At 43.9% G+C, this 23268-nt stretch overlaps 1 protein-coding gene across 5 annotated transcripts in view; it reads left to right on the forward strand.

Moving 5' to 3' along the window:
* The window catches only part of SPIN1 (spindlin 1), a 63784-nt gene that overhangs the window by 33714 nt on the left and 6802 nt on the right, over positions 1–23268 (forward strand). For all 5 annotated transcript variants that reach the window (XM_064176823.1, XM_064176824.1, XM_064176820.1 and 2 more), the window contains 2 exons: positions 17084–17132; positions 22320–22573. In XM_064176823.1, coding sequence (XP_064032893.1) covers positions 17084–17132; positions 22320–22573 — 303 coding nt within the window. The remainder of the gene's footprint in view (positions 1–17083; positions 17133–22319; positions 22574–23268) is intronic.

Consider the following 23268-nt stretch of genomic DNA (forward strand, 5'->3'; position numbering starts at 1 on the left):
CCTGACAGGCCCAAAATAGGCTTATACATGTCCTGGCTTGCCCAGGCATGTTTTCCTGCTCAACAGGAGAAGCAACCGCAGGAAAGAAGACGACAAAGGAACCTGGAGCCACTAAGTCTAAGGACTCTGGCCTGCCCAGACTTGTCTTGGTCCTGTGGTAAACAAGGTACACACACTTAGCCTGTGACTGCCTTGTGCAAGGCCTATGCTTTTCCCAAATTTGGGTAAGGCAAGCCTATGGCTTTGCATGATATGATCAGGTTTGGCTAGCTGCCATTCTGACTGGCTATTCTGTATCCAAAGGGCAATTAATCTCAGTCTACATTGATAAAAGAGATACACAGGTAAATGCGGTGTGCTCTGCCATGCAGTGCCTTTCTCTTAATGCCTTGTGTTGCCTACTGCAGTTGCGTACTGCTTTAATGTTTGCCTGGAAACCACTGTCACAAGTTTCCCAGGATCAGGCTCTCAAAGCTTCTAAGCAATCGGCCTGCTTAGCCAGCATAATATCGTGCTGAGACTGCACATCACAAGACATCCTGCCTGCAGCTGAAAGTCTTCTGCTAAGACTAGAAGTCCTGTAGATACACAGATTGTCCAGAGGAACCAGGAGACAAGGTCAGAGATTGTCTGCCTCCTTTACCCAGAAGCCTGGGAAGAATCAAGTCTCAGCAGCCTACAAGACAGAGTACTCTGAAATCATTTGGGCATGTCTGGGGCTGTGGATAGCCCCACAAGTCAGGTAATAATAATTTTGTGAGTAAATACTTAAAAGCCTCTTTGTGATTCTCTATTGCCTTCTGCCATAAGCAGAAGGAGCTTCTTGAGTCCATCTAGTGGGTAAGTGGTACACTGACTATAAGCAGCATTTGGCCACAAATCTTCTCTTTCAGTTCAATTAAAGTTTATTTTGCTAGTTATTATCTATAAAATGTTTCCATGATGGTGTGGAAAACTTACTAAAATCAGTGGTCGGGGTGGCGAGAGTTCCGAATATCAAAATTAATAAACAATATTAATTTTGAAAAAAATATAATCTTGATTAATTAATTTCCCTTTCATAACAGACTACATTGGTTCTTGCCACCTTTGTTACTATATATTAAGTCTTTGAAGTGTCTGTATACCAAAACGAGAAGCATAGAAAATAAAATAGGATGAACTAGAAATCTTGGTGTAGGCGAAGGGCTGTAATCTCACTGCAGTTAGGCAGGGTGGGATAGCGCTAATGGATGACTGTGCTTTTTAGGAAGGACAGACCAGCAAGACTCTGAGTAAGCAGCTGGAATACATGCACTTAACCCAAGGGAAATTGAAGAAAGAGTGGAAAACTTATGGACAAGAGTTAAGAGACATGCAGATAGAGGTGACACTGCTGTGGGTAGTGCTACATGCCACCAAAGCAAAAGGAAGTTGTTAATGAAGGCTTTTATAGACAGCTGGAAGTAGTCTCCAGATCACATACACTGATGCTCATGGTTGATTTAAGTCACCCTGTGTCGGGGTACGGAGGCTGGCGAGAGGCGAGATCGGGGTACTGACGACTCCAGACAGCAGCTTCTAGGCATCTGTGCATCAGTACATCAGTACAATTTTATTAGGGTAGTGCAGCGTCTTATATAGTGCTTCAGAGGAGGTGTTTCCAGCCAGCCTGGGGCTGGCAGAAGTGGACAGTACAGATTGGCCCCAAGCTATGTGTAAGGCAGAGATAGGTTACCTGTGGTAAACAACCTGTGAGTACCACCCAGGCGGGCTGGCCAGGGTCAGCCCCCTTGGGGCTGCGTCTGCCCCGGGGGCCGGCAGATTCCACCCCCTGACAGCTGTGCATGGGTTGCTCATGGTTCCCATCTTAGGCCCCTGGGAATCAGTAAGACCCAAGGACACTTCCCATCACAGGGCCTGATGTTTACATTCCATACCTCGTTGCAGGAGAAAGCTTCCCACAATACCCCCTTCTTTTCTTTGAGCAACCCGCGTTCGATCTTATACAGGCTGTGTTTGATACAGGTATGGATGATACAAGTGCAGGTTAACAATGCTAAAGTTAAGAGAATGCATCTGTTAAGAACACTTTTGCTAGTGGCAATAGTCTGGCAAACTAACAACCCAAGCTTAGCTAGCAATCCCAAAAGCTATTCCTGTAAGCGACAGTGAGTCAAATGTTCAAAAGCCCAAAAGTCCAGACGAACATCACAGTCACTGGAGAGTGCAAATCCGTCGTCTTCGTTGGTTCAGCGTGGCAGCTGATGTTGTAGAGCTGCAGATGCACCAAGCTGTCCAGTATTTCTCCTCAGACTCCCACAGTTCTGGATTCAGTCTGTAGTTCTCAGAAATCTCGATGTTCTAATCACACCTCTTAGCTATGAGCTGCGTCTGTCCATTGTGCTTTAAGAACTACTAGCCTCTAAATGCGGTACAAAGATATGCCTTAGATATTGCATTCAGAGTATTCTGCTTAGGCCTTTTCCCACAGTTCTTCATCTACTTTAAGAATTTAGGGCAGTGTTTTTTATCTCTTGCAGGGCCCTTGCAAGAGATAAAAGGTCACATTGCCATCTTATGCCAATTTGAGTGGGCTTTGGCCTTTACAAAAGGATGCTAAACTGAATCTATTCCATTAAACCACAATCACTGAAACTCATGAAAATACCCAAATTCACTGACCATGATCAGACCTCATCATCCATAGACACATACAGCCATCATTTCAGTACTCCTCTCAAGATCTTACCACAATTCTGCCATCTGAGCAGGATTCCTGCTCACCTTAGGAAAGGACAGGCTAATCATACTCAAGGTGGTCCCCATCTTACAATGCCTGTGAAGATAAGGGATCAAACACAAACAAATACAGAGACAAATGCAAGTGAACAAATACACGAACAAATACAGAAACAAACGCAAACGTATTGAGTGCCTAGGCTGACAAATCCATTGATCCTGTCTGCAGAATTTTTTATACCTGCTCCCTTGTCTTTCTACCCCCTTTTTCCCCCTCTTTTTTTTTTTTATTCCAGAAAAAATCCAGATATACGGAAAGAACCCAAAACCAGAACATCCCATGATTTCCCCATATCAAAAAATCCCATAATTGTTATATTACAAACTGTTAGCCTCAGCTATACTATTTTAGCAGCTGAGAGGTCTAGGAAATGAAGGAAATGGGAGAAAAAAAAGGCGAAGAAAAATTCAAGAAGTGCGGTACCACAGGAGAGTCAGAATCAGAACAGAGGGGAAAAGAAAATCTTCCTAGAAATTCCGACACAATTAACAATCATTTAACATACTATTCAGTAAACTCCTAACCTGTAAGATCCAGTACAATCAAAAAAGAGCATTAATACTGACGTCAATAGTTCATATAAGTAGCAAGATACAAAAATACGAGTTTGTTACAGTAAGAACTAAGCTGTTCGTTTCCCGCTGAGGAAGTGCAGGGGTGGGGGGGGACGGGACTGTGAGCCAAGCTCGCTGCCCTTGCCAGAGGAGGGAGGCGGGGGAAGAGGGAGCGGGGGGGGGGGGGGGGGGGGGGTGTGTGAAGGTGGGGGGTGTGTCCCGTGACCTGCGGAGCCGCCACCATTTCCAAACTTTCCAAGCCGGGACGGGAAAGGGACCCTGCTGAACTCTGCCGCCGGCGGGGGGTGGGAAAGGGGAGGGCGGCTCAGACTTCCAGACGACTTCTCGCTGATCTCCGCTGGCTGGTCTTCGAGCCTGGTCCCCCAGAGTCTTTCTGTTCGTCCGTCTGTCTCGTTGGTGTTCTCATGTCCTCTACCCACGATCGGTGGGGGGCACGGGGGGGTGTTGGGTTCAGCCAGGCTCCGCAGTTGGGGAGGGGCGTTTCCCGCCGACGGCGAGACTCGGGAAGCACGGGCGCTGCTGCTGTTTCTACTTGCTTTTCGTTCTGTCCATATCGGGGACGTGGTGGTGGGGGAGCTGCCGTCCTGATGATGGAATGCAGAAGGAAAGCGCCGTAGCGGCTGGCAGTGGCGGCTGGAAGCAGCCGCTTTGGACAGCAGTCCCGAAAAACTTTCACAGGCTGAGAAACTTTGGCAGTTTGCCGCCGCCGGATGGCCATCGGCAATCGCCATCACTGGGTGGTGGGAGCGGCTACCGGCGCCGCGCGGTCGCTATTCTGCCGAAAGTAAAAAAAGGAAAGGGGAGGGGGAAAGGGGGTCGTCTGCTTTCCGGCGGCAGCTGCTCCGGGGGGTACCTGACCATGCACGATCACCGCCCCCAGAAGTGCCCATCTGTATGGTCGCACCAGTCGTCACGACAGTTGCCGTTATTAAAGTCCCCCATATCTATGAGCGGTCAATCTTCAATAAGCGCCTATCTCTATAGGCCGCCCGTACCAGCAGACACTGTCCCCCGCAGTTAGGGACGGGATTAAAAAAAAGGAAAACCAGCGCACTTCCCCGGAAAAATTCGGTAAGCGAGAAAGGGGGGGGGGGGTGGGGGGGGATGGGTGTGCCTGCCTTCTGGCAACAACTGCTCCTCGGGGGGAGATCCGACTCTGCGCGTTTACTGCCCCCGAAAAATGCCCATATGTATGGTCACGCGGCTGTCGCCACAGCTGCCGTTACCGAAGCACCCCCACATGTATGAGCGGTGTTAATCTTCAATAAGCGCCTATCTGTATAGGCCGCCCATATCAGCAGACACCTATCCCTCGTGGTTAGTAAAGGGTTTAGCGAGGGGGAAGAGAAAAAAAAAGAGAAAAAAAAAGAAAAAGAGGAAAAACAGCGCGTTTCCCCAGCAGGGGGTATAGTAGCGTCCGATCTCTTACGGTTCTGCCAGCTCCTTACACACGGAGGTGAAGCGATGTCTTGGCCCCTCCTCGGGGCCCCTGCGGCTCAAGGGCCGGCTTAGAGTTCTGTCAATTGCAGCCTGGAGGCCTGCCAGTGGTCACGATGCAGGCCTCAGTGCCTGGCTGCAGCGATACGGTGGTCCAATTAGCCTGTTCGAGCGCCATTTGTCGGGGTATGGAGGCTGGCGAGAGGCGAGATCGGGGTACTGACGACTCCAGACAGCAGCTTCTAGGCATCTGTGCATCAGTACATCAGTACAATTTTATTAGGGTATTGCAGCGTCTTATATAGTGCTTCAGAGGAGGTGTTTCCAGCCAGCCTGGGGCTGGCAGAAGTGGACAGTACAGATTGGCCCCAAGCTATGTGTAAGGCAGAGATAGGTTACCTGTGGTAAACAACCTGTGCGTACCACCCAGGGGGGCTGGCCAGGGTCAGCCCCCTTGGGGCTGCGTCTGCCCCAGGGGCCGGCAGATTCCACCCCCTGACAGCTGTGCGTGGGTTGCTCATGGTTCCCAGCTTAGGCCCCTGGGAATCAGTAAGACCCAAGGACACTTCCCATCACAGGGCCTGATGTTTACATTCCATACCTCGTTGCAGGAGAAAGCTTCCCACAACCCTGATACTAGTTGGAAGGATCACACAGCTAGGCATACTTGATCTATATAAAGTTTCTATAGTGTATCAATGACAACTTTCTGGTGAAGGTAATTGAAGAAGCAGTGAGGAGAGGTGTGATACTGGACCTTGTATTAACAAAGAAAATCTGGTCAAGGACATTAAGGTAGGAGGCCACTTTGGCTGTAGTGACCATGAAGTGACAGAGTTTGGGGTTGTTTGGGAAAGAAGCAAGGCAAAGAGAGATACTGTCAAAGTATGTTGAGATGCAACAAGAGGCCAAAGTTCTCTTGGAACTAAATCAGACTAGAGAAGTGAAAGATAGCAAGAAAGATTTCTTTAAATACATCAGTAGAAAAAGGAAGAATGGGGAAACAGGTGGATCCATTGTTAAAAGTGGGAGACATGGTGACAGACCATGCAGAGGTAGTAGAATTACTGAATGCCTTCTTTGTTTCAATTCTTACTGCCCAAACCAGCCCTTAGGGATCTGGAGGGAGAAAGACTCCTCACAGTGGACTGTGGACTTTGTTAGAGATCACTTAGATGGAATAAAAATGCATGAATCCATGGGCCCTGATGAGATGCATCCATGAGTGCTGACTTGCTGGCTGCTGTTGCTGTACCACTCTCCATCATTTTTGAAAGATAATGGAGAGCAGAGGAAGTTTCCGAGGAGTGGAGAACAGCCAGTGTCACTCCAGCCTTCAGAAAAGGCAAGAAGGGAGACCCAGGCAACTACAGCCAATCTCACCCCCATCCCTGGAATGGTGACAGAGTCACTTATTCTCTAACCATCTCTAACCACGTGGAAGAAAAGGTTTTCAGGAGTAGTTGGTATGGGTTCATGAGTAGGAAACCTTACTTAACTTTCCTGATAGCCTTCTGTGAAGCCACAAACCAAATGCATAGATGAAGGGAGAGCAGTGGATATCATCTACCTTGACTTCAGCAAGGGTTTTGATACTGTCACCGATAACATCCTTGAAGGTAAAGTCAAGAAAAGTGGATCGAATGGTTGGCCTGTGTGATGGTTTGGGTGTTATCTGCCCCCACACACTTTGGTAACCACCCAGACTAGACTCAGCCAGCTCTGGAAATTGAATGAAGCTTATTGTTTACAGCTTAGCACAATATACAAGCAGATATTTACAATATATACAGTTATATACAGAAATATACAAGTTGAAAGGAAATACAGAAACACAACACCCCTCACAGAAACATGAGTCCTCTGGAGGGTCTTCCAGCTGCCCTTCCACCTTCTCCCACCCCTCTCTACCTTACCCCAGACACCACCTTCTGCCCAAGAAAGCTTGAAGGGTCAGCCAGGAAGCAGGTGGATTAATCAGAGAAATGGCAAATTAGGTTAGAGAGAGAAAATGCAGCCCACAGCCTTGACAGAGAGCATCTATCTTAGCTTTGTATGGATTCTTGCTCTTATACCTCTCAGCAAGCCTATGAGTGAAGTAGACATCACCACTGTTTCCCTTTCACAGCCTGTAATCTAGTTCTTCTCACCAAAACATTCTAGCTAGCTTCAAACTGGCACAATCCACCTCTGTCTGTTTCACTCAGAGTATTGCTGAGAACTATCTGATCTAATCTAAACTAATATTTACACCAATGAATATTACAAATTCAGTTCACACTTCATTCTGGCTATCTCAGATGTAGGTGATTGAAAAGCTCAGAGAACAGCAAACAGTTTGTCTCCTCACAGATGAGATGAGAACAGGGACTCCCAGGTGACATTTTATTCGTGCTCATGTACTGTAGATTCTTTCATTGGACACCGATAGTGCCTAGAAGAGAAAACTCCTAACAGCTTGTATTACACACTCTGAATTTAAGCTTTCTCAGCTAAAGTTAGATTCCTCTGTGGAATACACTGGATTTCACCATTCTCCTGCATTACCCAGTAGGTGTGACCAGGACCTTCAACAGACACCACCCCTCAAGACAGGTTTCCCTTCGCGCGAAGGACAAAATACCCAAACAGTTTTCCCTAACAGATTCTTTTCATGTACAACAGAAACTTTATCACCGTCTACTGTTTGGACCAAATCTGATTGTGCAGGTCCTGCTCTGTTTACTGAGCCTCTACTACTTACCAACCAAGTAGCTTGTGCTAAATGCTTGTCCCAGTTTTTCAAGAGTTCCACCCCCCATGGCTTTTAGGGTGGTTTTCAGCAAACCATTGTAGCGTTCAATCTTCCCTGAAGCTGGTGCATAGTAGGGTATGCGATAGATCCACTCAGTACTGTGCTGTTTGGCCCAGTTTTTCACAAGATAGTTCTTGAAATGAGTGCCATTGTCTCACTCGATTCTCTCTGGAGTTCCATGTCTCCACATGATTTGTCTCTCCAAGCCAAGAATGGTGTTACATGCAGTAGCATGTGGAACTGGATAGGTTTCCAGCCATCCAGTGCTGGCCTCTACCATCGTTAGCACATACTGCTTGCCAGAACGAGATCGAGGTAAAGTGATGTAATCCATCTGACAGGCTTCACCATACTTGTACTTTGACCATCTCTCTCCATACCATAAGGGCTTGATTCACTTAGCCTACTTAATAGCAGCACAGATGTCACAGTCATGGATGACTTGGGTGATAGCATCCATGGATAAGTCAATTGACCTATCATGGAAGATCCAGTTTAGAACTGGCAATTTAGGAGCTAAAAGTAATTATGACTTAGTTCCAACCACTTCAGAGGCTGCTTTCAGAGGCTGCTTTCACTCCTTCATAGGCTGCTAGTATCTCTTTCTCTGTTGGAGTGTAATTTGCCTCTGAACCTCTGCAGCTACGACCCGAGAAACCAAGTGGGCGACCACGTGTCTCGTTTGGAGCTCTCTGCCAAAGACTCCAAGTTGGACCATTGTCACTGGCAGCCATGTGCAGAATGTTCTTAATGTCCGGGCCAGATCTCACAGGTCCCAAGCCCACTGCTTGGACTACTTCTCGCTTCATTTGATCAAAGGCTGCTTGTTGTTCAGGTCCCCACTCAAAATTGTTTCTCTTACAAGTCACATCGTGCAGAGGTTTGGCAATCTGACTGAACCCAAGAATGTGTAGTCTCCAAAATCTCACTGCACCTAAGAAAGAGAGAGTCGCCTTCTTATTGGTGGGAACTGCCATAGTGGAGACTTTGTTGATCACATCCTGAGGAATGTAACGGCGACCATCCTGCCACCGCACTCCCAGAAACTGAATTTTCTTTGGCAGGTCCTTTGACCTTGTCTCTCTTAATGGCAAAACCTGCTTGCAACAGAATGTCAGTGATTTTGTTACCTTTCTCAAAGACTTCCTCAGCAGTTTGGCCCCACACAGTGATGTCATCGATGAACTGGATGTGCTCTGGAGCTTTACCTTTCTCCAGTGCATTGTGGATGACTGAGTGACACATCGTTGAGCTTTGTTTCCACCCCTGAGGCAAATGGTTGAACTGGTACTGGATTCCTCTCCAGGTGAATGCAAACTGAGGCCTGCACTCCTTTGCAGTGGCAATAGAGAAGAAAGCATTAGCAGTGTCTATGATTGCATACCATTTAGCCTCCTTCGATTCCAGCTCGTACTGGAGTTCCAGCATGTCCGGCACAGCTGCACTCATGGGCGGCGTCACCTCGTTGAGGGCACGAAAATCTGTCCGTCATCAGTCTCCATTAGGCTTATACACAGGCCAAATTTGACTGTTGAAAGGTGAATGAGCAATTGACAGTTTCAGATCTATGTCATGATGTCCCACAACTGCAGATTCATCTGAAAATTTTGGTATGATGGACAATTGCAGTTAACCATTCTCAGTCTCTACAGATGCTATTCCAAAAGTCAATTTGTGACCTTTAAGATCTTTGAACAACCTTGTCTGAAAAAGTCAATTCCCAGAATGCAAGGCACATCAGGACCAGTTACAATAGTATGTTTGTTTCACTCTTTACCAGTTAAACTCATCTCAGCCTGCAACTTAGTTAACTCTTGAGATCCACCAGTGATTCCAGAAATAGTGATAGTCTCTGTCCCTTTGCAATTTCTGAACTTTTGAACTGCCAGGCCACCTAATGAATACATTCCAGCAGATTCTGTTTTCTCCACTCTCCCTTTCCTCCTCCTGGCTGGAGGCAGGGCACCCCTAATGCTGAACATGGCATGTGGGGTGTACACAATGATTGGTTGTGTCGTGAGAGAAATTGTAATTGTTGGAATAATTGCGATTGTTCTGGGGAGCTGAAGAAGTGACAGCTACTTTTCTGGCATTGCTGCCTCTATTTTTGCCACTCTGCAGTTCCATGACTTTCTTTGAAACAGCTGAAGTAGGTTGACCATCCCACTTGTTCATGTTCTCACCAAATCGGTCATGTAGAATTATTCACAGTGACGCACGTGATTGCTGATGTCTGGGTGGAATTTGTCTCCTGCTGGGCTGGAATTACCTTGCAGGAGGTGGGCGTCTGTTCCTGATGACAGAAACATGCACCCATTCAGGTGATGCAGGAATGGTATCCTTGGATGGTAGCTTGGAAATGGAGGTTTTAAGATCCTCCTTCAGTTCTTTCATGCTGTCTTTAATATCATTATCTCTTTCATCTCTGCAGTCATAGTTTTTATGTTGGAGACTAGGGCAGAGTGTGACAAGCTGTCTTCTGTCTGTCTGAGCTGGTCGGTGCATTCACCAACAGGAGTGACCTTTTAGTATGACTCCTTGAGAGAGACTTGCTAGCCAAGATGTTAGCATAGGATGAAGGAGCAAGTAATTCTGAAATAGCTTCTAGATACAGAACATTTCCTATGTGGCTGTCTATTGCTATTCCTACAAAAGTCTGAAATCTCTATAATATCCATGCCCCTTTTAAAAAGGGCATATTCAGACACGATACTGGTGATGTTTCTTTGCCTGTCTCTGTCTAGAATAAAGTAAAAGCATTGAGAATCATGTTCTGGCTTTAATATTGCATTTCAAGAATCTATTATAAGAATTTACTGAACCTCAACAAACCACACAGACCAACTTAATAGCATTGCTCTTAACTGGGAGTTGGAATTTGTATTCATTTTCTGTTACAAAAAGTGGTTTTGTGCACTTGTGTAAGTGACTGAGGGTTTTTTTCTCTTTTCTCACTTTCAATAAACTTCGAGCCTTTACTCTTTACTCCAAAGATGACAAATACACTGATTTCTGTTCAGTATTAACTTTTTCGTTTTTGTGTTCAGAGCAATTTAGTTGTAGAAAGTACTTTGAATATTCTCTAAAATACTGAACTTTGTGGTTTGTTCTCGTTAGAACTTGGCCTCTGCATGTTTAGAAGAAAAAAAAGAACATGGTTTTAAACCCATTGACTCTAGATATTAGTTCTGTATAGAGTGCAATAGATTGTCTTAATTGATTTCTAATTAGTATTAACATCTTTGAAGTTTCTTGTGATTAAACTGTTTGACTCCAGAGCACTTGATAGACATACTTTTTTTTATCTTTCAAAAGATTTGCATCAAGATGCTGGCCTTGAAATACCTAGCAGTTTCTTAAATGTCTTTTCTGCTTTCAACTGAGCACATGACAGAGTGTGACTAAGGCTAGTTACACTTCTATCTCAAGATGTTTTAATAGTCTGGAGGTTTCAGAAGAATTTATATAAGCCAAGTTACAGATGCGTGTTCTGCTGTTGTTAGCTGAAGGTCAGTAATATATGTATATGCTGTGAATAGCTTTATCGCTTCAAAAGAATAGCTTTTGCAGGCATTCAACAGCTACCTCATGTTAGACTCTTAGAATCATAGAATTATAGAATCATAAAATCAGTCAGGTTGGAAGAGACCTCCAAGATCATCCAGGCCAACCTATCACCCAGCCCTAACCAATCAACTAGACCATGGCACTAAGTGCCTCATCCAGTCTTTTCTTGAAGACCCCCAGGGATGGTGCCTCCACCACCTCCCTGGGCAGCCCATTTCAATGGGAAATCACTCTGTGAAGAACTTCTTCCTAACATCCAGCCTCTACCTACCCTGGCACAACTGGAGACTGTGTCCCCTTGTTCTATTGCTGGTTGCCTGGGAGAAGAGGCCACCCCCCACCTGGCTACAATGCTCCTTCAGGTAGTTGTAGACAGTAATAAGATCACCCCTGAGCCTCCTCTTCTCCAGGCTAAACAGGCCCAGCTCCCTCAGCCTCTCCTCATAGGATTTGTGCTCCAGGCCCCTCACCAGCTTTGTTGCCCTTCTCTGGTCACCTTCCAGCACCTCAACATCTTTCTTGAATTGAGGGGCCCAGAACTGGACACAGTACTCAAGGTGTGGCCTGACCAGTGCTGAGTACAGGGGAAGAATAACCTCCCTTGTCCTGCTGGCCACACTGTTGCTGATGCGGGCCAGGATGCCATTGGCTCTCTTGGCCACCTGGGCACACTGCTGGCTCATCTTCAGCTTACTATCTATCAGTACCCCCAGGTCCCTTTCCTCCTGGCTGCTCTCCAGCCACTCAGTCCCCAGCCTGTAGCGCTGCTTGGGGTTGTTGTGGCCAAAGTGCAGAACCCTGCACTTGGCCTTGTTAAATCTCATCCCATTGGCCTCTGCCCACCCATCCAGCCTGTCCAGGTCCCTCTGCAGGGCTCTCCTACCTTCCAGCAGATCAAGACCTGCTCCTAGCTTTGTGTCATCTGCAAACTTACTGATGCTGGACTCAATCCCCACGTCCAGGTCATCAATAAAGATATTGAACAGGACTGGGCCCAGCACTGATCCTTGGGGAACACCACTAGTGACTGGCTGCCAACTGGATGTGGCACCATTCACCACCACTCTCTGAGCTCTGCCATCCAGCCAGTTCTTGATCCAGCACAGAGTGAATCTGTCCAAACCATGAGCTGCCAGCTTGGCTAGGAGCTTCTTGTGGCAGACAGTATCAAAGGCTTTGCTGAAGTCCAAGTAGACTACATCCACAGTCTGCCCCATATTCTCCAGGTGGGTAACCTGATCATAAAAGGAGATCAGGTTGGTGAGGCAGGACCTGCCCTTCCTAAACCCATGCTGGCTGGGCCTGATCCCTTGGCCATCCTGTAGGTGCTTTGTGATGGCACCCAAGATGACCTGTTCCATGACCTTGCCTGGCACTGAGGTCAGGCTCATAGGTCTGTAGTTTTCTGGCTCCTCCTTACAACCCTTCTTGTGAATGGGTATCACATTGGCCAGCTTCCAGTCTTCAGGGACCTCTCCAGTGAGCCAGGACTGCTGATAAATGATGGAGAGTGGCTTGGCCAGCTCAGCTGCCAGCTCTCTCAGCACCTTAGGGTGGATCCCATCCGGTCCCATGGACTTGTGAGGATCCAAATGATGCAGCAGGTCCCTTACTGCTTCCCCATGGATTAGAGGGGGACTGTACTGGTCCCTGACTCCATCCACCACTTCAGGAGTCCAGCTGTCCTGGAGACAACCTGTCCCACTATTGAAGATTGAGGCAAAGAAGGTGTTAAGCACCTCTGCCTTTTCCTCATCCTTTGTCACTATGTTCCCCTCTCTATCTAGTAAGGACTGGAGGTTGTCCTTGGCCCTTCTCTTGCCATTCATATATTTAAAGAAACACTTTTTATTTTCCTTGACAGCCGTGGCCAGCCTGAGCTCCAAGTGGGCTTTTGCCTCTCTAATTTTTCCTCTACAAGACCTAGCAACTTCTTTGAACTTCTCCTGGGACACCTCCCCTCTTTTCCAAAGGTGATACACTCTCTTTTTTATCTTTAATTCCTTCAGCAGCTCCCTGCCCATCCAGCCTGGCTGCCTCCCTCGTCGGCTCATCTTCCGGCTCAGTGGCACTGCCTGCTCCTGTGCCTTCAGGAGGTCTTTCTTGAAGTAGGTCCAACCTTCCTGGACCCCTTTGTTTCTAAGGGCTATTTCCCAAGGAACTTTCTGAGTTAGTTCCTTAAATAGGCTGAAGTCTGCCCTTCGGAAGTCCAGTGTGGAGGTTCTGTTGATGCCCCTCCTGGTTTCTCCATGTATTGAAAACTCTATAATTTCATGGTCACTGGACCCCAGGCAGCCTCCAACCACCACATCCCCTACCAGCCCCTCTCTATTTGTGAGCAGCAGGTCAAGCAGGGCTGCCCCCCTGGTAGGCTCACGTAACAGCTGGGATAGGAAGTTGTCTTCCACACATTGCAGAAACCTTCTAGACTGCTTCTTCTCTGCAGTATTTAAGTCCCAGCAGATGTCTGGTAGGTTAAGGTCGCCCACCAGAACAAGGGCAGGTGATCTTGAGGCAGCCTCCAGTTGCTTAAAGAGCAATAAATCAACCTCTTCTTCCTGGTTGGGTGGTCTGTAACAGACCCCAACCAGGATATCAGGCTTGATGGCCTTCGCCTTAAGTCTCACCCATAATGACTCAACTTGAACATCTTTGATTTCTACCTCCACGACATCCAGAGCATCCCTAATATACAGAGCCACTCCCCCGCCCTTTCTCCCTTGCCTGTGTCTCCTGAAGAGTCTGTAGCCATTGATTACAGCACACCAATCATGTGAGCTATCCCACCACGTTTCAGTGATGGCGACAATATCATAGTTTTCCTCCAGCACCAGAGCTTCCAGTTCCTCTTGTTTGTTACCCATACTGCGTGCATTAGTGTACATGCACTTCAGCTGGGCTGCTGCTTTTACTCCTAGCTCTAGCCTACCATCCTCAATTCCCTTTGATTTATCTCTGGTGCTGTCATGTTTAACCCCCTCCCCCTTCCATTCTAGTTTAAAGCCCTCTCAACAAGCCCAGCCAGCTTAATGTGCCAGGGTCCTTCTCCCCTTCTGCGACAGTTGTATCCCATCTGCTGATTGCAGACCTGTGGCAAGATGAAGTTCCCCAATATCAAAGAATCCAAAGTTATGTTGGATGCACCAACCTCTGAGCCACTTGTTCATCAAATATGCTTTCCTGTTCTTCTCTGTATTCCAGCCTGTGACTAAGGGTATAGAGGAAAAGATTACCTGTGCCTCTGCTCCCTCAACTGCTTTCCCCAGTGTCTTAAAGTCCCTTTTGATGGCTTTTAGCCCTCTGTTATTAATCTCATCATTGGCTGCCTGTATAACTAATAAGGGATAGTAATCAGAGGGCTGCACTACAGTGGCAGCCTCCTGGTAACATCCCTGACCCGGGCTCCAGGGAGGCAGCAGAGCTCCCTGTGGAAGGGGTCTGGCCAGCATATGGGGCCCTCTGTTCCCTGCAGAAGGGAATCACCAATAACAATTACCCTCCTCTTTTTCTTCTGGGTACTTGTTCTGATGCGAGGGGGCAACTGATTTGTCTCGGTTGCCCTCCCAGCTGGTGATGCTTCTGCCTGCTCCAGGATCACCTCATCCTCAACCTCTAGTGCCCTATATCTGTTATGTAAGGGCAGCTGGGGATGTGAAGATGGCTGGAAGGGTTTTCCCTTGCCCCTTCTGGCAGGCACCTGCATCCATTCTTCTTGGTTGCTCTGTTCATCTCCCTCTGGCAAGGGGGACTGCAGAGCATGTTGCTCTCTTTTACATTCCCTTTCAGCCTTCAGTCGTTCCACCTCTCCCTTGAGTTCAGCCACCAGGTTAAGCAGACAATCAATCTGCTCACACCTAATGCAGCCATTGCCTGTGTCGAGTGCCAGGCTCCAGCACTCCTCACATCCAGACGTCTGGACACCTGCATTCCTACAGGTGGGCTCTGTTTGGGTGCCCACGGTTTTCCAAGTATTATACAGCTTGGACCTAGTTCGAACCATGTCTGCTATCCTGAAGGTCCGATGCCAGTTGTTAGGTGTGGTGATTTTTTTTTTTCTGTCAGCGGCGCTGCGCTGCGCTCAGCAGAGACAGCAGTGAGCTGCTCGTTTGAATCTGCCGCTCGCCAGGCACCGCCCTCTGACTCACCTTCCTGCGAGCACTTAGCGCCTGCCGGCCGCTCCCTGCCTCCCTCTGGGCTCCTCAGATCGAGAGAGCCTCAAAATGGAGGAGAAAAAAGGCTTCGAGAAAGCGCGTTTCAGCTGAGCTAGCCTGGGTCCTGCTCTCTTGCCGAACCAGGCTGTGTGAAATAAATGTTTTTTCTTGGCCTGGGTCAGATTATACTTTCCAAGGAAAAAAATGTTCAAAATGTTCCTAATAGAGGTCCATAGCTACTCCTCTATGAAACGCTTTTCAGCTTACTTTTTTATACTTTTACTACCAATGCTTTTTGTGCCACCTTTGGACTTCAGTGTAAGCTCCTATTGCAGAAATGGTCTTTCACATGCTGCTGTTAAACAGAAGTGTGTACGTCTTACTGATGCAATTTTGAGGGTTACAGCATAAGTAGTATATAGTCTTCAGACATGGAAATAGTTTCCTGAGGTATAAAAACTGTCTTTTCTTGGGTTTGTTTTTTTTTTTAATAAATAATATTAGTAATTGTTCTAGCAGTTATTTTAAAGCATTACTTTGTTTTAGATGCTTTTGATAATAAATGGGATAAAGGCATTTTTAAACACTTCTGTTGTGTGGTGAGGCAGATCTCGCGGAGAAGGGCTAATCTCAAATATGCAAGGACACCGCACAATCCACTGTGGATCAAAAGCGAGTGACAACTTATTTAGTAGACGCGTGCTTATATGTGTTACAGATAATATATGCATACATGCAAGAAGCTAAATGGCTGAATCTCTAAATACCCCATTTGCATGGTGCACCTACTTGCTACGTGCAGCTGCAAGCAGCATGCTACTTCTTATCTTATTCAGAGTTAGCTGTATCCTGCTCTGCTTGAGTTGTCCGCTGACTCGTCAAGGACAGCGCCTCCCTAGCTAATTATATTAAATGCTGCCTTTGTTTATTCAATATGTCTTTGTTTCAGTGTGGCCTAGCACAGCCTTAATCTAGTTCTATATACTCATCCTGCTTGCCCACCTCTAAGTCATGTCCATTTTCCGTTAACCGTTCTGCAACACTGTTGTGTAACTGCCATTTTATCTGAGCATTGTCATTTTTTGGTAACTGAAAGGGGATCAGGCAGTCTGGTTTGGTGATCTGGTAAGGGAAGGTGCATGGGTGTGTTTGAACAGTGCAACTACTAAAACTGTCTTACTGTTCTTTGTACATGAGCTGCTGACGTTGGCTTCTTTAACTATCTTGATTTCAAAATCTCTGCTGAAGATTGCAAGGATTATGGATATACTATTTAATATATCTTGTTAGCATCATCCCCCTGTGATGCTGGCAGGGAGGAGACAGGGAATTCAGGAGTGAAATTAGGCCTGTGAAAAAGGGAGGGATGAGGAGACAGTGTTTTAAGGTGTAGGGGCGGATTCTTTCTCATTTTCCTAGTCTGATTTCATTGTTAATGAATTTATTTTCCCCAAGCCAAATACTTAGATGGTCATGATAATTGCTGAGTTACCTTCCTGTCCTTATTTCAACCCCTGAGCCTTCCTTTTATTTTCTGTCTAGCTAATAAGCACCTGGCATCCAACCGAGGTCAACCCACTACAGCTTCATGAACATGCAGCCTGTATGTGTTTCTGCAGAGAGCCTTTCTCCATTGTGGCAGTTCATTGATCAATCTAAACAGGAAATGTTTGGTTTGCATTTTGACATTCAAAAGGAAGAATTTAGTGTAAGATGACATTCGTGGCATTGTGTACACACTTTATTTTTCAGTAATCCAGAATCATTTATATTTCAGGTCATGCAGGAGTGTCTGCCAGCATGATGAAGAAAAGAACTTCCCACAAGTAAGTTTACGAAAGTATAGCTCTTAGGAACTGGAAATGCTCTTCTAGAAATCTATGTGTTGTTCCACTCCGTTGTTGAAAATCCTGTGGAACAATACTTATATGTATATGTGTAGAGTCAGAATTTAACTTTCAGAAGGATGGCGTGAAAGAATGTCATACAAAGTTTTAAATGTAATTTTAACTGTTAATGTTAAGTTATACTTGAATACAATGCTGTAATTCTTTCTAGAACTTAGAGAGGAGTCGCAAGCTGGAAATCAGTCATGTGTGCTGTAGGATCTCTGTTCTGTGGCACAGAGTTTACACTTTGTCACTATGTCAGTAAAACCTGTAAAGCATGCATGCTGGTAACTCAGTCTGGAAGTAATCTAGAAATGCCTAATCTTGTATTCACTGTAACTGCAGATTTGGAAGGGGTTTTCCATTTTCCTAAATGAAGAATATACTGATACGCATCTGTAAGGATGCTGCTATTTGTGTGTGAAGGATACCTGCTTATCCTACACATTCAAGACACGTAATTTTCCCTACATTTAAAAATAGTAGCAGCTAAACATTGCTGAGTACCTGTGTGAAAATACAGGTAATGTTCTGGGCATAATTGATCATGGTGTCAAACAACAAGATACTATGTCTGACTGCACCTCAGATGGGAGAAATGTAATCTGGGTAAGTGTGAAAATTGCTGAAGTGCTACTTGTTATATTTAATTGCAAAGTCATATAGTGGTGCATCCGAAAAACGCAGTTTGGGCAGGTGTATTTTCCGCAGTTAACATAGTTGATTACTGATAAGTGTTAACTGTTTCACAGAGGCAAGACCTGTTGTGAAATTACTCTAGTCCCGTCCACCAGCTCATCATTACTCATTCTTTTCCATCTACATAGAAGGCAAAGAGAAACATCTGCTTATTTAGGGTCAGGTAGAGTTGGTTAAAACTTAATTTCTCTTGTTCTTTTTCAACCGCTCAGAGAAAGGAGTGTATGATGGGAAGACTATCAGAGGTGGGTTGCCTTTTGTACTTGAGGGTGGCTAGATTTGTCTTTATTATTGTGTTGATATACACTTCATTTAAATACGTAAGTAGGCTGTAAATTTGTTAGCATAAAGGCTTTTATGAGGTGTAAGAGGTTTTGAGCCTGAGTGACATGATTTTCAGGCATTTGACTTCAGCATACAGCTTTGGTTTATGTTAATTTAGGCTCTTTCAGGTTTTTATTTAGTAAAATGGTTGTATGAGATCTTTTGGTTTGGTTTGAAGTTTTTTAAATTTGTTCTTTACCAAACCAAGATTAATTTTGTGTTCACTCTTCACTACTTGTCTGAGAATGAGGCAGAGTAGTAGAAAATGGTTTGGTTTTGTAGATTACTATAGATAGGCTAGAAATGACCATGTGATACTGGCCACATGAATGACATGCTGATACTAGTCTGAGCCTTTGCAGTAGACAGTGAGTTAGTAATGAACATTTGATCATTGATATAATTAGTTAATTAGCTGCTTTTCATTTGAAAGGAAAGGATTAAAAAAGGAATGTGCCTACTGGCATTCGAAGGCCACCAAGGAGATTTTAAACTACCTTCAAAAGGTTTGTGACAGGAATGGAGCCAGGCTATGGAGCAGAGCATGCTTCAGTAATTGAAGTTGTGATAGAATGAGCAGTGTAACTATGTCAAACTCTTCTTTACTAAATAGTAGTTAACTGTTGAGCATTTTTGAACTTAATCCTGTGCTTACAAAGCAGTTCTTCCAAGTGCTCTGTGTATGGGTAGTAGTGATCTCACACAGTAGGAAGCTGATCCCCCTGGCATCAGGTCAGTCAGTAATCTCCCAGATCTCATTCTTTCCACCCATGGCTCACAGAGTACAAAAAAGCAATATAAAACAAATCTTTCTTCGTAGGCTCTTCAGATTTGTTATGTTTGGTAATTCAAAGACTGAATTGTGAGTGTCATCTGCAACTTCTACTGTATGTGAACTTAAACATTTTGAAATTCTGATTCTTCTTGAAGGTAACTTGTATTCTTGGTTCCTGCAGCATAGAAAGATGAAATCCAGCTTTTGAGGGAGTACAAATATACTTCAAAATTTCTGCCTTAACTAACATGCCTCAGAATATTGTGAAAAGTAGTTAACGATTCTATCTCCACTATTCTCCTGTTAATAATGGTCTGTAATGAGACCACAACTGAGAAAAGTTTTGAGTCCTAATTTTAGTAACTTCTGCTTAGAAGTGTGAAAGACTTGAAATTGTACTGGTCATTGCTGCTGTACTGCCTTTATACTGTTATACTGTTTTATAGTTTTCCTTCTTGTTTTTAGTTGTGCTTTTTTTTTTTTTTTTTGGCACATCTATGGGTTTTTCTCTCACCCTTATGGCTTTTTCCCCCCATCTACATTATAGTGCTTTTCTGAAATGAGGTGATCAGAAGTGGAGAAAAAATAGAGGGGCAGGGAGACACACAGGGAAGTGGGTTAGGAACAAAAAAAAACCCCACCAACCCCACCACCACCAAAAAAAAAAAAAAACACCAATGACTGGATGTAAATGGGCACATAAGGAATTACCATGCTCCTTTTTATAAATGCTATCTTGTCTTCTAAACTCAGCCTTGAAGGAATGGTTGCTTCATTTATTTACTTATTCTAGTATCAGTCCTGTACAGTTTATGTGAGGACCATATAAACACAATTTTCAAATCTGGGAAGATTTCTTTCTACCTATGTAGTCTTTAGGAACTTTATAATGTGTCTGGTTCCAATAAAGAAAAAGTTGTTACAAAACTGGGTTTCACTTACTAGTTTACTGCCCTCGAGATAAGGAAGAGGATCTGAAAACTTTGGGGATTGAAGGGCCATTTATAATGAGGATGTGTCTGATGTTGAGCTATTTACAGAACTTACAGTTTTCTCATTTTCCTGGCTCCATGTTTTACCTACCTTGGAAAATTGTTACCTAGTCTTCAAGAAAGAAAAAATAGTGCTGGGCCTTCCGCTTATAGAGTAATATAAGCTTATGCACATTTGTATTTCTTGGTGTATCACAGAAATAATGCTGTTGAAGAGAGGAAAGGTTTGAGTTGGTTACTTGGTTGTCTAACGTGGAAATATATTTATTTACTGATAGCTAGAAACCTGTGCTTTTTCTTAGCACATGATCAGATGGAAGAAGTAGATTTTCCTTGGTAATGTACTAGTTTGAAAACCTTTTACAGTGTGAACCACTGCAAGTGAGAGTGAATGGCTGTTCAGCAGTACAACTTGCAAACAAAAGTCTGAACTGCAAGTACACCTAGAGAGTACTTGACTTGTAGTTAAATTTGTAATGCCTTTTACTTCTGAGGTTCAACTGCTCTTTTTCCATCCTATTTTAAAAAAAAATCTGTGAAGCTTTTCTGTTGTAATTTAAACAGGCTGTGAGGTTGAGTATGAATGGTTAGTTATTTTTGTCTTAACAGCCTACACAAACTACTTGAAACTGATACTGTTTTACCTATTTTAACTTCTAATCTTCATAAATCAACTGCGTGCAGAACAAATTATTTTTTATTATGCTGAGAATCACCTTTGATCTCATTTCATAGTAGTAAACCATTACAATTATAAATAATATATGTGTGTGTGCATAAAATGTGTATCATGAGTGAGAGTCAGAATTTGAAAACGTGTGCTTTTCTTCACTTAAAAAAAAAAACAGCTTTGAGGGAGCTTAACTGAAAGTGCTTATAGTTCCAGTAATAATGTGTTACCAAAGTTAGAAATACCAAAAAAAAAAATGCACTTTGATCTTGCTACAAAAGCTCACATGGTAAAAAAATGAAATTAGACACAACCCAGTGCTAAAGTGTTCATGGTCAGTACAAGTCTAGAGGTGGAACAAGCTGTCGAAAGAGTTGTAAGCCTTGTTTTCAATTGTTACGGTTATGACACTGCAATGCTTAATGCTGATGATACATAGTAAGAGTGTTATTCTGAAAGACTGCTTGGAGGATTTCAGTAGTATGGTTGTTATCTTCTTCAGATCATACTCAGCTTCTCTGAGTGTATTTCTGAGAGCATTTCTCTGAGAAGCACCCTGGAGACCTTTCTGTTTGTCACTATCTTTAACAGACTAGGAGAAGTATTGATTTCTGTGACCAATACGCTCTTCTAGATCTTGTTTTAAGCGTGTTGGTGATGTGCATATTTTACTGCCGTTTAAGTGACATGTAGCATGGTAAAAATAAAGTTTTATTTTTACAACTAGTTGATGTTCATGAGAATTTTGATTAGGTAATATTTTTAGGAATTAAAATGTGCATTTTAACATGCTGGCATAGATGTAATTTCTTATCACCAGTATACTGTCACAGTGTTCCATAGTGTGTGTTTATTCATTTGTATTCAAAATCTACAATTTGTTTGTTTATTGCTTTGTGGTTTTTTTTTTTAAATAACTGGGTATAACAAAACTTGTAAAACACTTTCAGTGCGGGTTTTTTTTTTTAAGCTGCCAAATAGCTTACACGGCTGTTGATCAGAACAGCTGTTAATTCATGAGAGGGAATTTCTGTGCAAATTCGATCAAAATAGAGGAAGGACAAAAAAAAATATTTAATCTATTTTCTACATTAAAGAATATGGCCTTCTATTGCCATTGCCATTCTTTCACTATACTGAAAAGAAATGCTGTAGAAATGTTGCTATGGTGTGTCTTGAAAAATACTGGGGAGTTAAAGATGAAAATAGAGAAGGAAGATAAATTTCCTTCAGGTGAAAACACAGGCTAAGGAAAACAAATTCCTTGGAAGAATTTTAGTTAGTCTCTGGTAATGTTTTCACTGATTTCTTCCTCCTGGGACAGAACTTGTTTACTGTTCTGCAGAAAGCAGCAAGGTAGTAGTTACACTGCCAGGTAACGTTGTGCTTTGAGACCTATCAGGTGAGTTTTACTTCTGGTGCTCAGTGTAGCAAGAGTTTATGTAGTTCATTCAGCCTAACCAATATACTTTTAGACATTACTTTTATGAAACGCACTTTATAAAACATGTTAAATGCAATGTTCTTATGTTTTATACCCTAATCTGAATAAGATACACTAAAATATAAAGTTATATTGCTATCTTAAAGCATCCAGCTCTTGTCTGGAGTAGAATTTCAAATATGTGTGTTTGTTTTAATACTATGTTTGTGTCTATGTACAGAAAGCATAGAAACAATGTGGGACCAAGCAAACCTATTTCTCAGCCGCGAAGAAATATTGTAGGCTGCAGAATACAGCATGGATGGAAAGAAGGAAGCGGACCTGTAACACAGTGGAAGGGCACAGTTCTTGATCAAGTTCCTGTAAACCCCTCTCTCTATCTTATAAAGTATGATGGATTTGACTGTGTGTATGGACTAGAATTGCACAAAGATGAAAGAGTTTCAGCACTTGAAGTTCTTCCAGACAGAGTTGGTAAGTGTTTAGAATTTCTTCCAAAATTTACTTATGTACACATTTGCATTCAGTGTTCTCCACTAATCTCTTCAGACTTGCCCAAAATAACACTTACAGGGTCAGATTATCAGTCAGTTTTATTTTTGTCACATGGCAGGTAATCTGAATGCTCTATTTAAATATTCTTGTGTCTAGGTTTAAAGAGCAGACAGAAACAAAGTTATTTTACTCCCGAAGAAAGTAAAATAACACCACTCTTGCTCAATTGGAGAGGAATACAGAAAATTATATTTAAGTATGTAGAGGAAAATACAGGATACATGAATTCTTCACACCTAATACAGATACAGGATGCATGAGAACTCCCCCAAAACCTTCCCCTGAACCAAGCTAAACCGCAAAATCCCCAATGCTTATTTTTTTTCCCCACAGTGTCTCTTGTTGGACCCAAACAGGCCTTGATTGCACAGCAAGAAATTCACTATGGCCTTGAAGGCCACAGGCAGATTTATTCCCTCATGGGTCATCAGATAAGGACTCCTTCCAGAGAGCCAAAGGCAGGAAGAAAAGAGAAGGATTCAGCTTTGCTGCCCACTTATAGCAGAGTTATGGGATGGAATAACAACATCACGTTATCTTTGGTCCACCTCCTGGACCTCTCTGGTCCTCCTGGAGAACTCCATCGTTTCCTTAAGGGAACCTGGGCCACAAAC

Source organism: Pogoniulus pusillus, chromosome Z, assembly GCF_015220805.1.
Source record: "Pogoniulus pusillus isolate bPogPus1 chromosome Z, bPogPus1.pri, whole genome shotgun sequence".
In the NCBI taxonomy this organism is placed as follows: Eukaryota; Metazoa; Chordata; class Aves; order Piciformes; family Lybiidae; genus Pogoniulus; species Pogoniulus pusillus.